The sequence below is a fragment of the Piliocolobus tephrosceles genome, chromosome 21 (assembly GCF_002776525.5).
Source record: "Piliocolobus tephrosceles isolate RC106 chromosome 21, ASM277652v3, whole genome shotgun sequence".
NCBI lineage: Eukaryota > Metazoa > Chordata > Mammalia > Primates > Cercopithecidae > Piliocolobus > Piliocolobus tephrosceles.
Window position 1 is genome coordinate 10,561,627 of NC_045454.1, and position 12,470 is coordinate 10,574,096.

General features: G+C 53.7%; 1 protein-coding gene across 2 annotated transcripts in view; it reads left to right on the plus strand.

The window, feature by feature from the left end:
• Positions 1 to 11,494, plus strand: part of SLC8A2 (solute carrier family 8 member A2) — a 43,584-nt gene extending 32,090 nt beyond the window's left edge. Inside the window, exons 7-10 of one of the 2 annotated variants that reach the window (XM_023182645.2) lie at positions 1,734 to 1,858; positions 2,146 to 2,245; positions 7,775 to 8,053; positions 9,702 to 11,494. In XM_023182645.2, coding sequence (XP_023038413.2) covers positions 1,734 to 1,858; positions 2,146 to 2,245; positions 7,775 to 8,053; positions 9,702 to 10,078 — 881 coding nt within the window. In that variant the 3' untranslated portion in view covers positions 10,079 to 11,494. The remainder of the gene's footprint in view (positions 1 to 1,733; positions 1,859 to 2,145; positions 2,246 to 7,774; positions 8,054 to 9,701) is intronic. The other variant, XM_023182646.1, reaches the window with a different exon arrangement.
• Positions 11,495 to 12,470: the final 976 nt, after the last annotated feature.

Here is a 12,470-nt window from a genome sequence, read left to right on the forward strand (position 1 = left end):
AAAGAGGAAGGAAGGAAGGAAGGAAGGAAGGAAGGAAGGAAGGAAGGAAGGAAGGAAGGAAGGAAGGAAAGAAGGAGGGAAGGAAGGAGAAAAGAAAGAAAAAAGTTATTTCTTGCTCAGGCAAAGTTGTTTTTTGTTTGTTTTTTTTGTTTTTGTTTTTGTTTTTTTTGGGGGGGGATGGAGTTTCACTCTTGTTGCCCAAGCTAGAGTGCAATGGCGCGATCTTGGCTCATGGCAACCTCCACCTCCCGGGTTCTTCAAGCGATTCTTCTGCCTCAGCCTCCCGAGTAGCTGGGATTACAGGCACCCACCACTACACCTGGCTAATGTTTTGTATTTTTAGTAGAGACAGGGTTTCACCATTTGGCCAGGCTGGTGTCGAACTCCTGACCTCAGGTGATCCACCTGCCTTGGCCTCCCAAAGTGTTGAGATTACAGGCATAAGCCACTGCACCCGGCCTCTCAGGCAAAGTTTTACGAGAGTGTTCCTAGTTGGTGGGTGGCTTTCTTCTGCCATGTGGCCATTTCATCTTGTGACTCCACTGTGTCAGGAAGCTTTGGCATTTTACCTGAATTTGCTGCTGGCAAACAGGGCAAGAGAGTTTGGAGACTCACATGGGAGGTTTTTGGGGCTAAGCCTGGAGGGACTGATCATCATTTCTGCCCACATTCTAGTGTCCGTAACTCAGGCCATAGCCACGCCCAGCTGCAAGGGAGGCTGGGAAATGTAGTTCAGCTCTTTGCCCAGGAAGGAGAGGAAACAGGTTCAGGTGAACACACTTCAGCCTCTGCCACGTGGTCAAGCTCCTCATGAGTGATGGTGTCAGAGTTGGGAGTTGGGACTGAGGTTTGGGGTCAGGTGTAGGACTGGAGTTAGATCTGGAGATGGAGTTTGGGATTTGGCTTGGGGTTATTGATGCTCCAGGTTATGGTGAATGTTAGAGTCGGGATTAGGGTTTAGGGCTAGGGTTGGGCTGAGGTCAGACCCAGGGCTGAGGGTTGGGGTTTGGAGTCAGTGTTGATGACAGACTTCCATTTGGGGCCACAGTGAGAGTCAAGCTCAAAGTTGGGGACCAGAATTAGGGTTGGGCTGCTGCTGGGCTTGGAGTCAGGGCTCAGCATACTTTGGGGAGAGAAGTGAGCTCAGGACCAGGATGTAGGTGGGTCTGGTTCCAAGATTTGTGCCAAAATCGGGTATCCTCCCCCTTCCTCACCACCTCAACCACACTCTAGGATGTTTCCAGAAACTGAATGTAGAGACCCGGCCTCCCCTATCAGGGTGGCAGCAATGATGATAATGTTGGTGATAATAATAAAGATAACAGCACGTATCGAATATTGATTGCATGCTAGGCACTGTTCTAAGCACTTCACACGAATTAACTCGTTTAAGTCTCACAACCATCCCATGAGGTAGGTACTAATTATTGTGCCCATTTTACAGATATGAAAACTAAGGCACAGAGAGGCTCAGGCATTGCCTTAGGTCTCACAGCCTCCACCCATATGAACCCCAGAGCTCACCAACTAAAGGTCATGGACCAGCCCGTGGGAGCTGGGCCTCGGGGCTGAAAGAGACGGTGGTCAGGTGGGAGGCTGGGAGGAGTCACCAAGGAGCTTCCCAGAGGAAGAACAGATAGGCTGTCTCTAACTATGGGGCCAGGTAGTAAAGGCATCAGAGGCCCAGTTAGGTAGGTCTCCCGGGAGTCTAACCCCCATCCCTCATGCTGCAGGGGATGGGGACAGGAAGCTAACAGCCGAGGAGGAGGAGGCTCGGAGGATAGCAGAGATGGGCAAGCCAGTTCTTGGGGAAAACTGCCGGCTGGAGGTCATCATCGAGGAGTCGTATGATTTTAAGGTGATTTTCTGGGGCCTAACCTTCCTGGAGTCTGGCCTGGGTCATTTCCTTGCGGAGGGTCTGGAAAGTGGGGAGCCACAAGGTTCCCAAGGGCAGGCCAAACGAGGGTCCCGCGTCAGGACCACGGACAGCACATGCCTCCCTTTTCCTCGGTTGCCTTCAGAACTGGGGTGTGGAAAGTTGAGGACCCCTGTGCACAGGCTGTGAGCCCCCGACCCAGGACACCACCTGGAGATTCCCTGGTTGGCTCAGGGGCAGTGACCTCTCCCCCACCCTCTTGTCCCCAGAACACGGTGGATAAACTCATCAAGAAAACGAACTTGGCCTTGGTAATCGGGACCCATTCATGGAGGGAGCAGTTTTTAGAGGCAATTACGGTGAGCGCAGGTAAGTGGGGAGGGAGGAGAGAGAATAGAGAAGGATGGAGAGACAGAGACACAGGGAAAGGGGGAGAAATGAATGGAGAGACAGGCACAAAGATAAAGAAACAGTCCGGGCACGGTGGCTCACGCCTGGAATCCCAGCGCTTTGGGAGGCTGAGGAGGGAGGATTACTTGAGGCCAGGAGTTTGAGGCTGCAATGAGCCGTGATCGTGCCCCTGCACTCCAGCCTGGGCAACAGAGCAAGACCCTGTCTCTAAAAGAAAAATACAAACAGGAGAGACACACACACAGAAATACACAGGGAGAATCAGAGAGACATGGAGAAGACATGAGACAGAATGAATGGTGCAAACTGAAATGGGCCAGAGAGATGGAGACGCAGGTAGACGGGGACACAGAAAGGGCAAGAGACAGGAGAGGTGGCAGCTGGAGCTGCTGGGAGGAAGCTGGGAGGGTTTATGTTTGGCTCTTGGCTGAACCGGGAGGGTTCCCAGCCTGGGCTTTCTCACAGCGTCAGGCATCAGGAGGGTGGGAACAGGTTAAATCGCGTGGTCATCCCAGAGAGAGCCTGGGTTCCTCCGTTGCCCTGGAGACAGTGGCCAGAGCATCCAGCTCTCTCCCACCTGCGCTGGTCATTACCCTCCTTGGCCTCAGGCAGGCCCACACTGCCCCCTTGTGGCTAGAGACACTACGACACTTGGACCCACAGACGATCTTGGAAGCCAACACTGGCCCTTTGTGATACGGATTAGGGAGACTGAGGGTCAGAGACAGAGGAGGGAGTGGCCTGAAGTCCCACAGGGAGTGCAGAAAAGGCCCGAGGTCGGAGCTCAGGGCTTCTATCTCTTACATAACATCAGGGTTAAGGCCCCAGCTCTTGGGGACTGAAGGCATACATGGAATTGTGGTTGCAAAGAAACTGGGCAAGCGGGATCAAAAGAAACCAGGCGGCCGGGCGCGGTGGCTCAAGCCTGTAATCCCAGCACTTTGGGAGGCCGAGACGGGCGGATCATGAGGTCAGCAGATCGAGACCATCCTGGCTAACACGGTGAAACCCCGTCTCTACTAAAAAATACCAAAAAACTAGCCAGGCGAGATGGCGGGCGCCTGTAGTCCCAGCTACTCCGGAGGCTGAGGCAGGAGAATGGCGTGAACCCGGGAGGCGGAGCTTGCAGTGAGCTGAGATCCGGCCACTGCACTCCAGCCTTAGGGGCTGGAAAAATACCAGGCAGCAGGCCTAGAAACACCAGACTGTTTGCCCAGTAGAAACAAAGTGGCATCTCCCTCTGAAGCCACATTCTTCTGACATACTTCTAAGGGATCTTCTGGGCCCGACCCTGTGTGAGACATTGCCAGGGACACAGAAGTGATCGAGACATTCCTAGCCCTGTCCCCATGCAGCTTACAGTCCAGTGAGGGAGACAGGCATGTCACAAGAGAGAGACAACCCAGAGTAGGCAGGGCTGGGATGGGAGACCCGGAGGAAAGCCGTGATGCAGTTCCTGATCCAGCCTGAAAGTCGGGGAGGGCTTCCTGGAGGGGGTGGCTTCTGAACTGAGTCTTCAAATGGGAAAAGATGTCAGCCAGGAGGAGGGAGAAGACAGGGAGAGTGTTTCAGGCAGAGGGACAGCCAAGCACAGAAGCCCTGGAGTGTGTGAGATTATGACACATTTTTTGGGTGGGTGCCTGGCATTAGGCGGGAGGAAGAGGTACCAGGACGAGGCTGGAAATCGGCAGATTTCCACACTGTTCCTTCTGGGCCACACCAGGGAGTTTGGGTGGCATTTTGAACACACTGGGGAGCCATGGAGGGTTTTGAAAGGGGGAAGCCCCTGGAGCTAGAGAGAGCTTGTGGGAGGAAAGTGGAGAGGCTGGATAGGGTGTGGGCAGAGGCTGCAGAAACTAGCAGGAGAGGGCGGGCGCGGTGGCTCACACCTGTAATCCCAGTACTTTGGGAGGCTGAGGCAGGCGGATTACTTGAGGTCGGGAGTTCGAGACCAGCCTGACCAACATGAAGAAACCCCGTCTCTACTAAAAATACAAAATTAGCCACACATGGTGGCCTGTGCCTGTAATCCCAGCTACTCGGGAGACTGAAGCAAGAGAATCGCTTGAACCCGGGAGGTGGAGGTTGCAGTGAGCCGAGATTGTGCCATTGCACTCCAGCCTGGGCAACAAGAGCGAAACTCCGTCGCCAAAAAAAAAAACCACCTGGGCCCTGCAAAGGCTCCTTTGAGGTTCATTCCACGAACAATGGGGAGATGGCAAAGGGCTCTTTGAGCTTCCGAACATTTCCTCTGGGGACTTAGTGGAGATAGAGGATGAGGCGGAACTGAAACAAGGTGTGAGGTGGTGGTCGCAGAGACCCAGCATACATTGGGCCCTGGGTTTATAGAAACCAGGTGGTTAGATCAGGTGAGTAGACCGGGGTGGAGGAAGAATAACAACATAACAATAACAGTAATAATAATCCTGATGATGACAATGGTGACCCTATCATGTCTCTCTCTCTCTCTCTTTTTTTTTTTTTTGTTGTTGTCATTGTTGAGATACGTAGTCTCAATCTGTCGTCCAGGCTGGAGTGCAGTAGAGCAATCTCAGCTCACTGCAGCCTCAGCCTCCTAGGTTCAAGTGATTCTCCTGCCTCAGCCTCCTGAGTAGCTGGGATTACAGACACCCACCACCATGTCTGGCTAAGTTTTGTATTTTCAGTAGAGATGGGGTTTCACCATGTTGGCCAGGCTGGTCTTGAACTCCTGACCTCAAGTGATCTGCCTACTTCGGCCTTCCAAAGTGTTGGGATTACAAGTGTGAGCCACTGTGCCCGGCTGACCCTATCATGTCTTGAGTGCCAGACATGGTTGAAAATTTATTTCCTGTGTGAACTCATTTTAATTAATGTATCCTCAGTGTCTGGATCAGAGCTTGGTCACTTTGCGCTTTGTCCAGCAAAGAACCAAAAGCATGCCTTTTGGTTCTTTGCTGTGCGAGCACAGAGCTGCTGGAGGGGTGAGCAAGAAGGGCAGTCCTCGCTCCCTCAGGGGATGAGTCGGGTCCCATCTTGCACGCAGAGGTGCTTTTGTACTTCCTTTACCTCCCTTCCTACTGTAAGCTCCTTGCAGGCTGGACTTGGCATGGAGCATCTTTGAATTTCTCCCAGGCACCAAAAAAAGGCCTTCAGTAATAACAATCGAAACAACAGGAATAACTCTGGAGGTGTCCGAGGCACCGTTGACAGCCCTCATTCGCTCATCACAAGCTTCCCACGAAGCAGGTCCAATTATTGATCACAGATGGGCACCCAGAAGCCCAGAGGGGTAAGGACACTGATTCAGGATCACACAGTGCATCCAGGGTTGGACACCAGAGAGGTGATTTCAGAGTGACAGGCATAATCACGAGCCTCCCTGGGGAGCAGCTGGGGAAGTCGGCTGAAGCCAGAGTCCACAGAATGCCAAGCCTAGGCGTTTGGGCCTGGGTTTGAAGGTAGTACAGAACCAAGGAAGGATTTGGAGCAGGGCAGGCAGAAGCCCCAACTGACATAGTGATGCAGTAATAGCAGCCCCCTCACTCCCAAAGAGCATGGCCTCCCTGCTCTGACCTCAGCCGTGTCTTACATCAGTTAGGGATGCGCTCAGCAGTGATTGGTCAGGAGCTACGTTCGTTCTCAGCATCCTTCCAGATGTCATGCGTGCCACACACAAGTGTGGTCATTGATTCTCGTTCATTGCTTTATACTAATCAGCTTAGGGTGAGGTAAAGAAAACACTGCATTAAGGCTTTCAGGTTACAGAAGCCACTGCAGGTCAGCTGGGCACGGTGGCTCACACCTGTAATCCCAACAGTTTGAGAGGTCTAGGAGGGCAGATCACTTGAGGCCAGGAGTTCAAGACCAGCCTGGCCAACATGGTGAAATCCCGTCTCTAGTAAAAATACAAAAAAATCAGCCAGGTGGGGTGGTGCACACCTGTGATTCCAGCTACTCAGGAAACTGAGGCATGAGAATCACTTGAACCCAGGAGATGGAGGTTACAGTAAGCTGAGATCGCACTACTGCTTGGGTAATGGAGGGAGATTCTGTCTCAAAAAAAAAAAAAAAAAAAAAAAGTCACTGCAGGCCAAAACCTGGTCAAATTAGGTCACAACAGGTGATACAGCTCTAAGCATGAGGCATCCTTTACAAAGCTCAGAAAACACATCCGTAACCCAATGCCCATATCAGGAAAGCCAGGGCTTTCCAGAAACCCTCTGTTTCTATCTCATTGCCAGACTAGGTCAGATGGTCACTCACGGGAGGAATTCTGGCAAAACAAGTATTTAGCCAGGGATATGGCAACTGCCAACTGCAAGGGATTCCGGGAAAGTGAATTCCATATTTTTATCTGAGGCCATGGCTGCTGCTAGCCTCAAGGGATTGTAGGAAAGTGATTAATTTTGGCTGGGTATATAGCCCTCTAGCTGCAAGGGATTCTGGGAAAGTGAGTACATTTAGTGGAGACTGTGGCTCTGGTTAGCTGCAGTGAATCTGAGGAAGTGAATACTTCTAGCTGTGGACTGGCTTTCGGTAGCTGTGAAGGCTTCTGGGAAAAGGAATAATTTTAGCTAGGGGTATGGCTGTCCTTGGCAGCAAAGGGTCCTGGGAAACTGGATATTTTTAGCTGGGCAGATGTGGCCTCCTTTAGCTTCAAGGGATTCTGGGAAAGTAACCGTTTTTATCTGTTGACTTGGCCATATTTAGGTGCAAGCAGTTTCGGGGAAGTAAATATTTTTCACCTGGGCCCATTCATGCTCCTAGCTTCAAGGGATTCTGGGAAAGTAATGGGTTTTAGCTGCTGACTTGGCCACAATTAGGTGCAAGGGATTCTGGGAAAGTAAATATTTGTCACCTGGGCCCATTCACACTCCTAGTTTCAAGGGATTATGAGAAAGTAACTATTTTTAGCTGACATGGTGACACTTAGGTGCAGGGATTCTGGAAAAGTAAATCTTTTTCATGTGGGCCCATTCATACTCCTAGCTTCCAAGGATGCAGGGAAAGTAACTGTTTTTAGCTGCTGACATGGTGACACTTAGGTGCAAGGGATTCTGGGAAAGTAAATATTTTTCACGTGGGCCCATTCACACTCCTAGCTTCAAAGGATGCAGGGAAAGTAACTGTTTTTAGCTGCTAACATGGTCACACTTAGGTGCAAGGGATTCTGGGAAAGTAAATGTTTTTTTACCTGGACTCAGTCATGCTCCTAACTCCAAGGTATTCTGGGGAAGTAACTGTTTTTAGCTTAGCCATATTTAGATCCAAGGGATTCTGGGAAAGTAAATATTTTTCACCTGGGCCCATTCATGCTCCTAGCTTCAAGGGATTCTGGGAAAGTAACTGTTTTTAGCAGTTGACGTGGCCACATTTAGGTGCAAGGGATTCTGGGAAAGCAGCTCATTCAGTGGCACTTGCTGTCAGGAAGTTAGACAAAACAGGGCCTCTGTAGGCAAGGAAAGAAGTCTGAGCGTGTGCCCCAGCTGGGTCGTGTGCCCACAGGGGACGAGGAGGAGGAGGAGGACGGGTCCCGTGAGGAGCGGCTGCCGTCGTGCTTTGACTACGTGATGCACTTCCTGACGGTGTTCTGGAAGGTGCTCTTTGCCTGCGTGCCCCCCACCGAGTACTGCCACGGCTGGGCCTGCTTTGGCGTCTCCATCCTGGTCATCGGCCTGCTCACCGCCCTCATTGGGGACCTCGCCTCCCACTTCGGCTGCACCGTTGGCCTCAAGGACTCTGTCAATGCTGTTGTCTTCGTGGCCCTGGGCACCTCCATCCCTGGTAACACCTTGGGAGACTGTGGTGGGGTAGGCTTGGTAGGGTAGGATCTCAGAGGAGCCAGGCAGGGGCAACACAGGATCCTGCTGAAATGAGGTGGGTGGAGTCACACAGCGCCCATGTGGTAGGTCTCAGAGAAATATGGAGGTGGGGCGTAATAGAAGCTAGGCACTGGGTCCCCTAGTTGCAAGATGTGAATTGAATCTTCCCCAAAAGCACCCAGATGGAAGGTCCCATAAAACTAAGGTGGCAGGAAATGCTAGAAAGCAGACAATGGATTTCATAGAGAGAAGGTGGCAGGGTGGGGAAGAGACAGCTGTGGGGAGAGGGGTTCCCAGGAAGACAGTGCGAATGTGAGAGAAGCCAGTCAATCAGTGGGTTCCATAGAAACAAGCTGTTGATGCCCCATCCCCCAAGCAACCAGACAGAAGAGTCCATGGAACTATGTTGGGGGACATGACAGGAACGAGGCCAGTGAACCTCAAAGTTGGGTGTTTTTGGTGGAGTGCAGTAATCTCATGATCTCGGCTCACTGCGACCTCCGCCTCCCGGGTTCAAGCGATTCTTCTGCCTCACCTCCTGAGTAGCTGAGACTACAGGCACCTGCCACCACACCCAGCGAATTTTTACATTTTTAGTAGAGATGGGGATTCACCATACTGGACGGGGATTCACCATATTGGCCAGGCTGGTCTTGAACTCCTGACCTTGTGATCTGCCCGCCTCTGCCTCCCAAAGTGCTGGGATTATAGGTGTGAGCCACCATGCCCAGCCAAACCTTAAAGTTTTAACCAAGATGAGGGGGCAGGTGGGGCGTGATGCCTCACGCCTATAATCCCAGCACTTTGGGAGGCCGAGGCAGGAGGATCGCTTAGGCCCAGGAGTTTGAGACCAGCCTGGGCAACATGGTGAAACCCCGTCTCTACAAAAAATAATAAAATTAGCTGGGCGTGGTGGCACATGCCTGTGATCCCAGCTGCTAGGGAGGCTAAGGTGGAAGGATCACCTGAGCTGGAGAAGATGAAGCTGCAGTGAGCCATGATTGCACCTCTCCTCTCCAACCTGGGCAACAGAGCAAGACCCTGTCTCAAAACAAAACAAACAAAAAATGTAGCCGCGTGCAGTGGCTCACACCTGTAATCCCAGCACTTTGGGAGACTGAGGCGAGTGGATCACCTGAGGTCAGGAGTTCAAGACCAGCCTGGCCAACATGGTGAAACCTTGTCTTTACTAAAAACACAAAACTTAGCAGGGTGTGGCGGGCGACTGGAATCCTAGCTACTCAGAGGCTGCCGCAGGAGAATCACTTGAACCCGGGAGGCGGAAGTTGCAGTGAGCTGAGATCACCCACTGCACTCCAGCCTGGCTGACAGATCAAAACTCCCTCTCAAAGAAAGAAAAAAAAATCAGGCAGTGAGTCCCATAGAAGATAATGAGTCCCACAGAAAGCAGGCAGTGGGTGCCATAGAAAGCTGGCAGCGGTTTCAGTGGCGAGCAGGCCGAGGGGTGGTGATGGACTTTGCCTCTTGGGTTGGGGTCAGGGGCCTTGAGCCCACACTGCCCGCAGAATGCAGGCGACGGGGGCAGGCGGATGCCCGCCCCTGTGGGTAACGCGCAGAGCCCTTCCCACCCGCGTGTCTCTGCCCCGCAGACACGTTCGCCAGCAAGGTGGCGGCGCTGCAGGACCAGTGCGCCGATGCGTCCATCGGCAACGTGACCGGCTCCAACGCGGTGAACGTGTTCCTCGGCCTGGGTGTCGCCTGGTCGGTGGCCGCCGTGTACTGGGCGGTGCAGGGCCGCCCCTTCGAGGTGCGCACTGGCACGCTGGCCTTCTCCGTCACGCTCTTCACCGTCTTCGCCTTCGTGGGCATTGCCGTGCTGCTGTACCGGCGCCGGCCGCACATCGGCGGCGAGCTGGGCGGCCCGCGCGGACCCAAGCTTGCCACCACCGCGCTCTTCCTGGGCCTCTGGCTCCTGTACATCCTCTTCGCCAGCCTGGAGGCGTACTGCCACATCCGGGGCTTCTAGGGCCTTGCGCAGAGACTCGTCCCCACTGCCCGCCCGGGGCTAGGGACTCAGCTGCACCTGCTCTTGGACCCTGGTCTCCTTTTCCCTCCAGACTCGGCCTCCTCTCCTGGGACTCGGCCTCCCTTCTCCGCCCCCACCCCGGGCTTTGATTGCCCCTGTCCTCTGTCCCCAGTAGATCAGCCTTCCCTCTCCCTCTCGGGAGCCTCCCCGGTTCCTCCCCTGCGGTGACCCCAACTCCAGCCCATCCTGTTGGTGACCGTCCATACCCCTGGGGAAATTTCCACCCCAGTCCCCTCCCAAGAGAACCACCCCCAGAAACCATCCTGGGGATTTTAAGGTCTCTCTCCCTGGTCACCCAGCCTGGCTCTTCCCCCAAAGTCTCACTTCCCCTAGTGACCCCCCACCCCATTTCACCCCATGCTTCAGAACCTACCCTCCCTGGGGGACCCTCGGAGGAGGCTGTCAGAGGCCGTCTCAGATCCCAGCCCTTCCCCCCAGCCCTCAGGGAGCTCCGCTCAGCCCCGGCGGGGAGGAGCGGGTGGGTGTGCGCGAGGAGGCCGCACACCTTTCCAATCCCTCCACTCGGGTTCTTGGGAGGACACTCATTCTCCAGGCTCGGAGACGGGAGGGGAGAAGTTTGGGGTTTCAGTTCCAGGGCTTAGCTGGAGAAGGCACATTTTGAACCTGCAACTTCAGACATTCCAGCGCCCCCACTCGCCCTCCACTACCTCTGAGAGCCTAGCCACGCCTTGGAGGGAGGGGCCTGTGTGTGTATATAGTGTGTTTGGGGGAGGGGGGACACGGGAGGGTGCATGTCTTGGGAAAAGGGGGTGACAGACTTTAACTTTTGAGAGGGCAGCAGACTCCCTCAGCCATGAGAACCAGCTTTGGGGAGGAGGCCGGGAATCAAAGTGAGTCCAGCTGATCTCCCCTGACAATCTGGAAGGTTCATTTTGCCCTCAGTGCCAGCTAATCCGGGCAGGACCCTCGAAGAGGAGACCGAGGGTCCCAGAGGACCAATGCTACAAGCCAGCAAATGCTGCCACATCTCTGCCTGATGGGGAGTGGGGGTGGGTGGGGGGATGGGACCGGGCCAAGGGATCTGGGTGGGCATTTTTAACTTTGGAGGCCATCCATCTGTTGGTAGGCCATCTGCATTTTCTTACTGTTGATGTTTCCTGCCCAAAGGACACATTTGGGCAGTGCCACCCACTCCTTGGGCCCCTAGGATGACCCAGCTACCCCCATAACTTTCTGCTTCCCACAGGTTTTCAGCATTCTATCGTCCTGTTGTGCTCAGCCCCAACATCCCAGACCCGTTACCCACTACCCTTCTCTCCCCCGGCTCATCATCAGTCGCTGTCTCTTTTCTGTGATTTCTGTAAAAGTTGCCATAAAACTTTGAAATTCTGCCTGAAAAACAGTCCCGTGGGAAGCTGGGATTCAGGAGGAGGGGGCTAATAAGGTCTCTGACTGAGATTTGGGCAACTGTTAAACCAGGTAATCTGGGTTTCTGCGGCCCGCGGTCGTCTGCAGGACACACCCACATACAGCAGCAGCGTCCGGGTCCAGCCGCCAAGCTCTTCCACTAGCCAACCCCCCACCATTAGCCTCGCTCCTCCACTAGCCACACCCCCATCCATCAGTCACGGGCTTCCACTAGCCACGCCCCTCCAGTCTCCACGCCCACATTCGTCAGTCTTGGGTTTCCCCTAGCCACGTCCCCATTAGTCAGCTAAGCTCCTCAACTTGCTACGCCCTCATCCGTCAATTACGGGTTTCCACTAGCCACGCCCCCATCCATCAGCCTAGTTCTTCCACTAGTCACACCCCCACTCATCAGTCGTGCTTCAGCCACGCCTTCCTGCTTCAATCAGGGGCTTCCACTAGCCACGCCCCCATGCATGAGTAACAAACTGTTCCTCTTTTCCGGCATCCTGGTAACACAAAAGAGAGAGACGTTCATTTGCCTGAGCCAAAGAGCTGGGGTTAATGGGGTTTCCTAAATAAAGTAAGTAATTTTCTCAGATCCTACAGGAGGAGGGGTGTGTGTGTGTGTGTGTGTTGTGCCAAAGGACACAGCCTGTGTAAAGGTGTGGAGTTGTGAGATAAGGCTTTTTCAGGGCCCTGGAAATGGTTATCATGAACGAGGTACGGGGTGCGTGGGGAGTGAACTTGAGGACAAATCGTAAGAGACTTTATCAGCCACTCTAGGGAGCTTCGAATTTCTCCTAAGAGTAAAGGGGAGCTTTGGAAGGGATTTAAGTGGGGGAAGGAGGCAGGTGGTTGATATCACCTGATTTATCAGACGTTCCTCCTGGCTACTGGGGGCTGGGAGACCAGGGACAAGGCTGGAGCAGGGACAGGGGCAGCAGAGGAGGGAAGAGGGGAG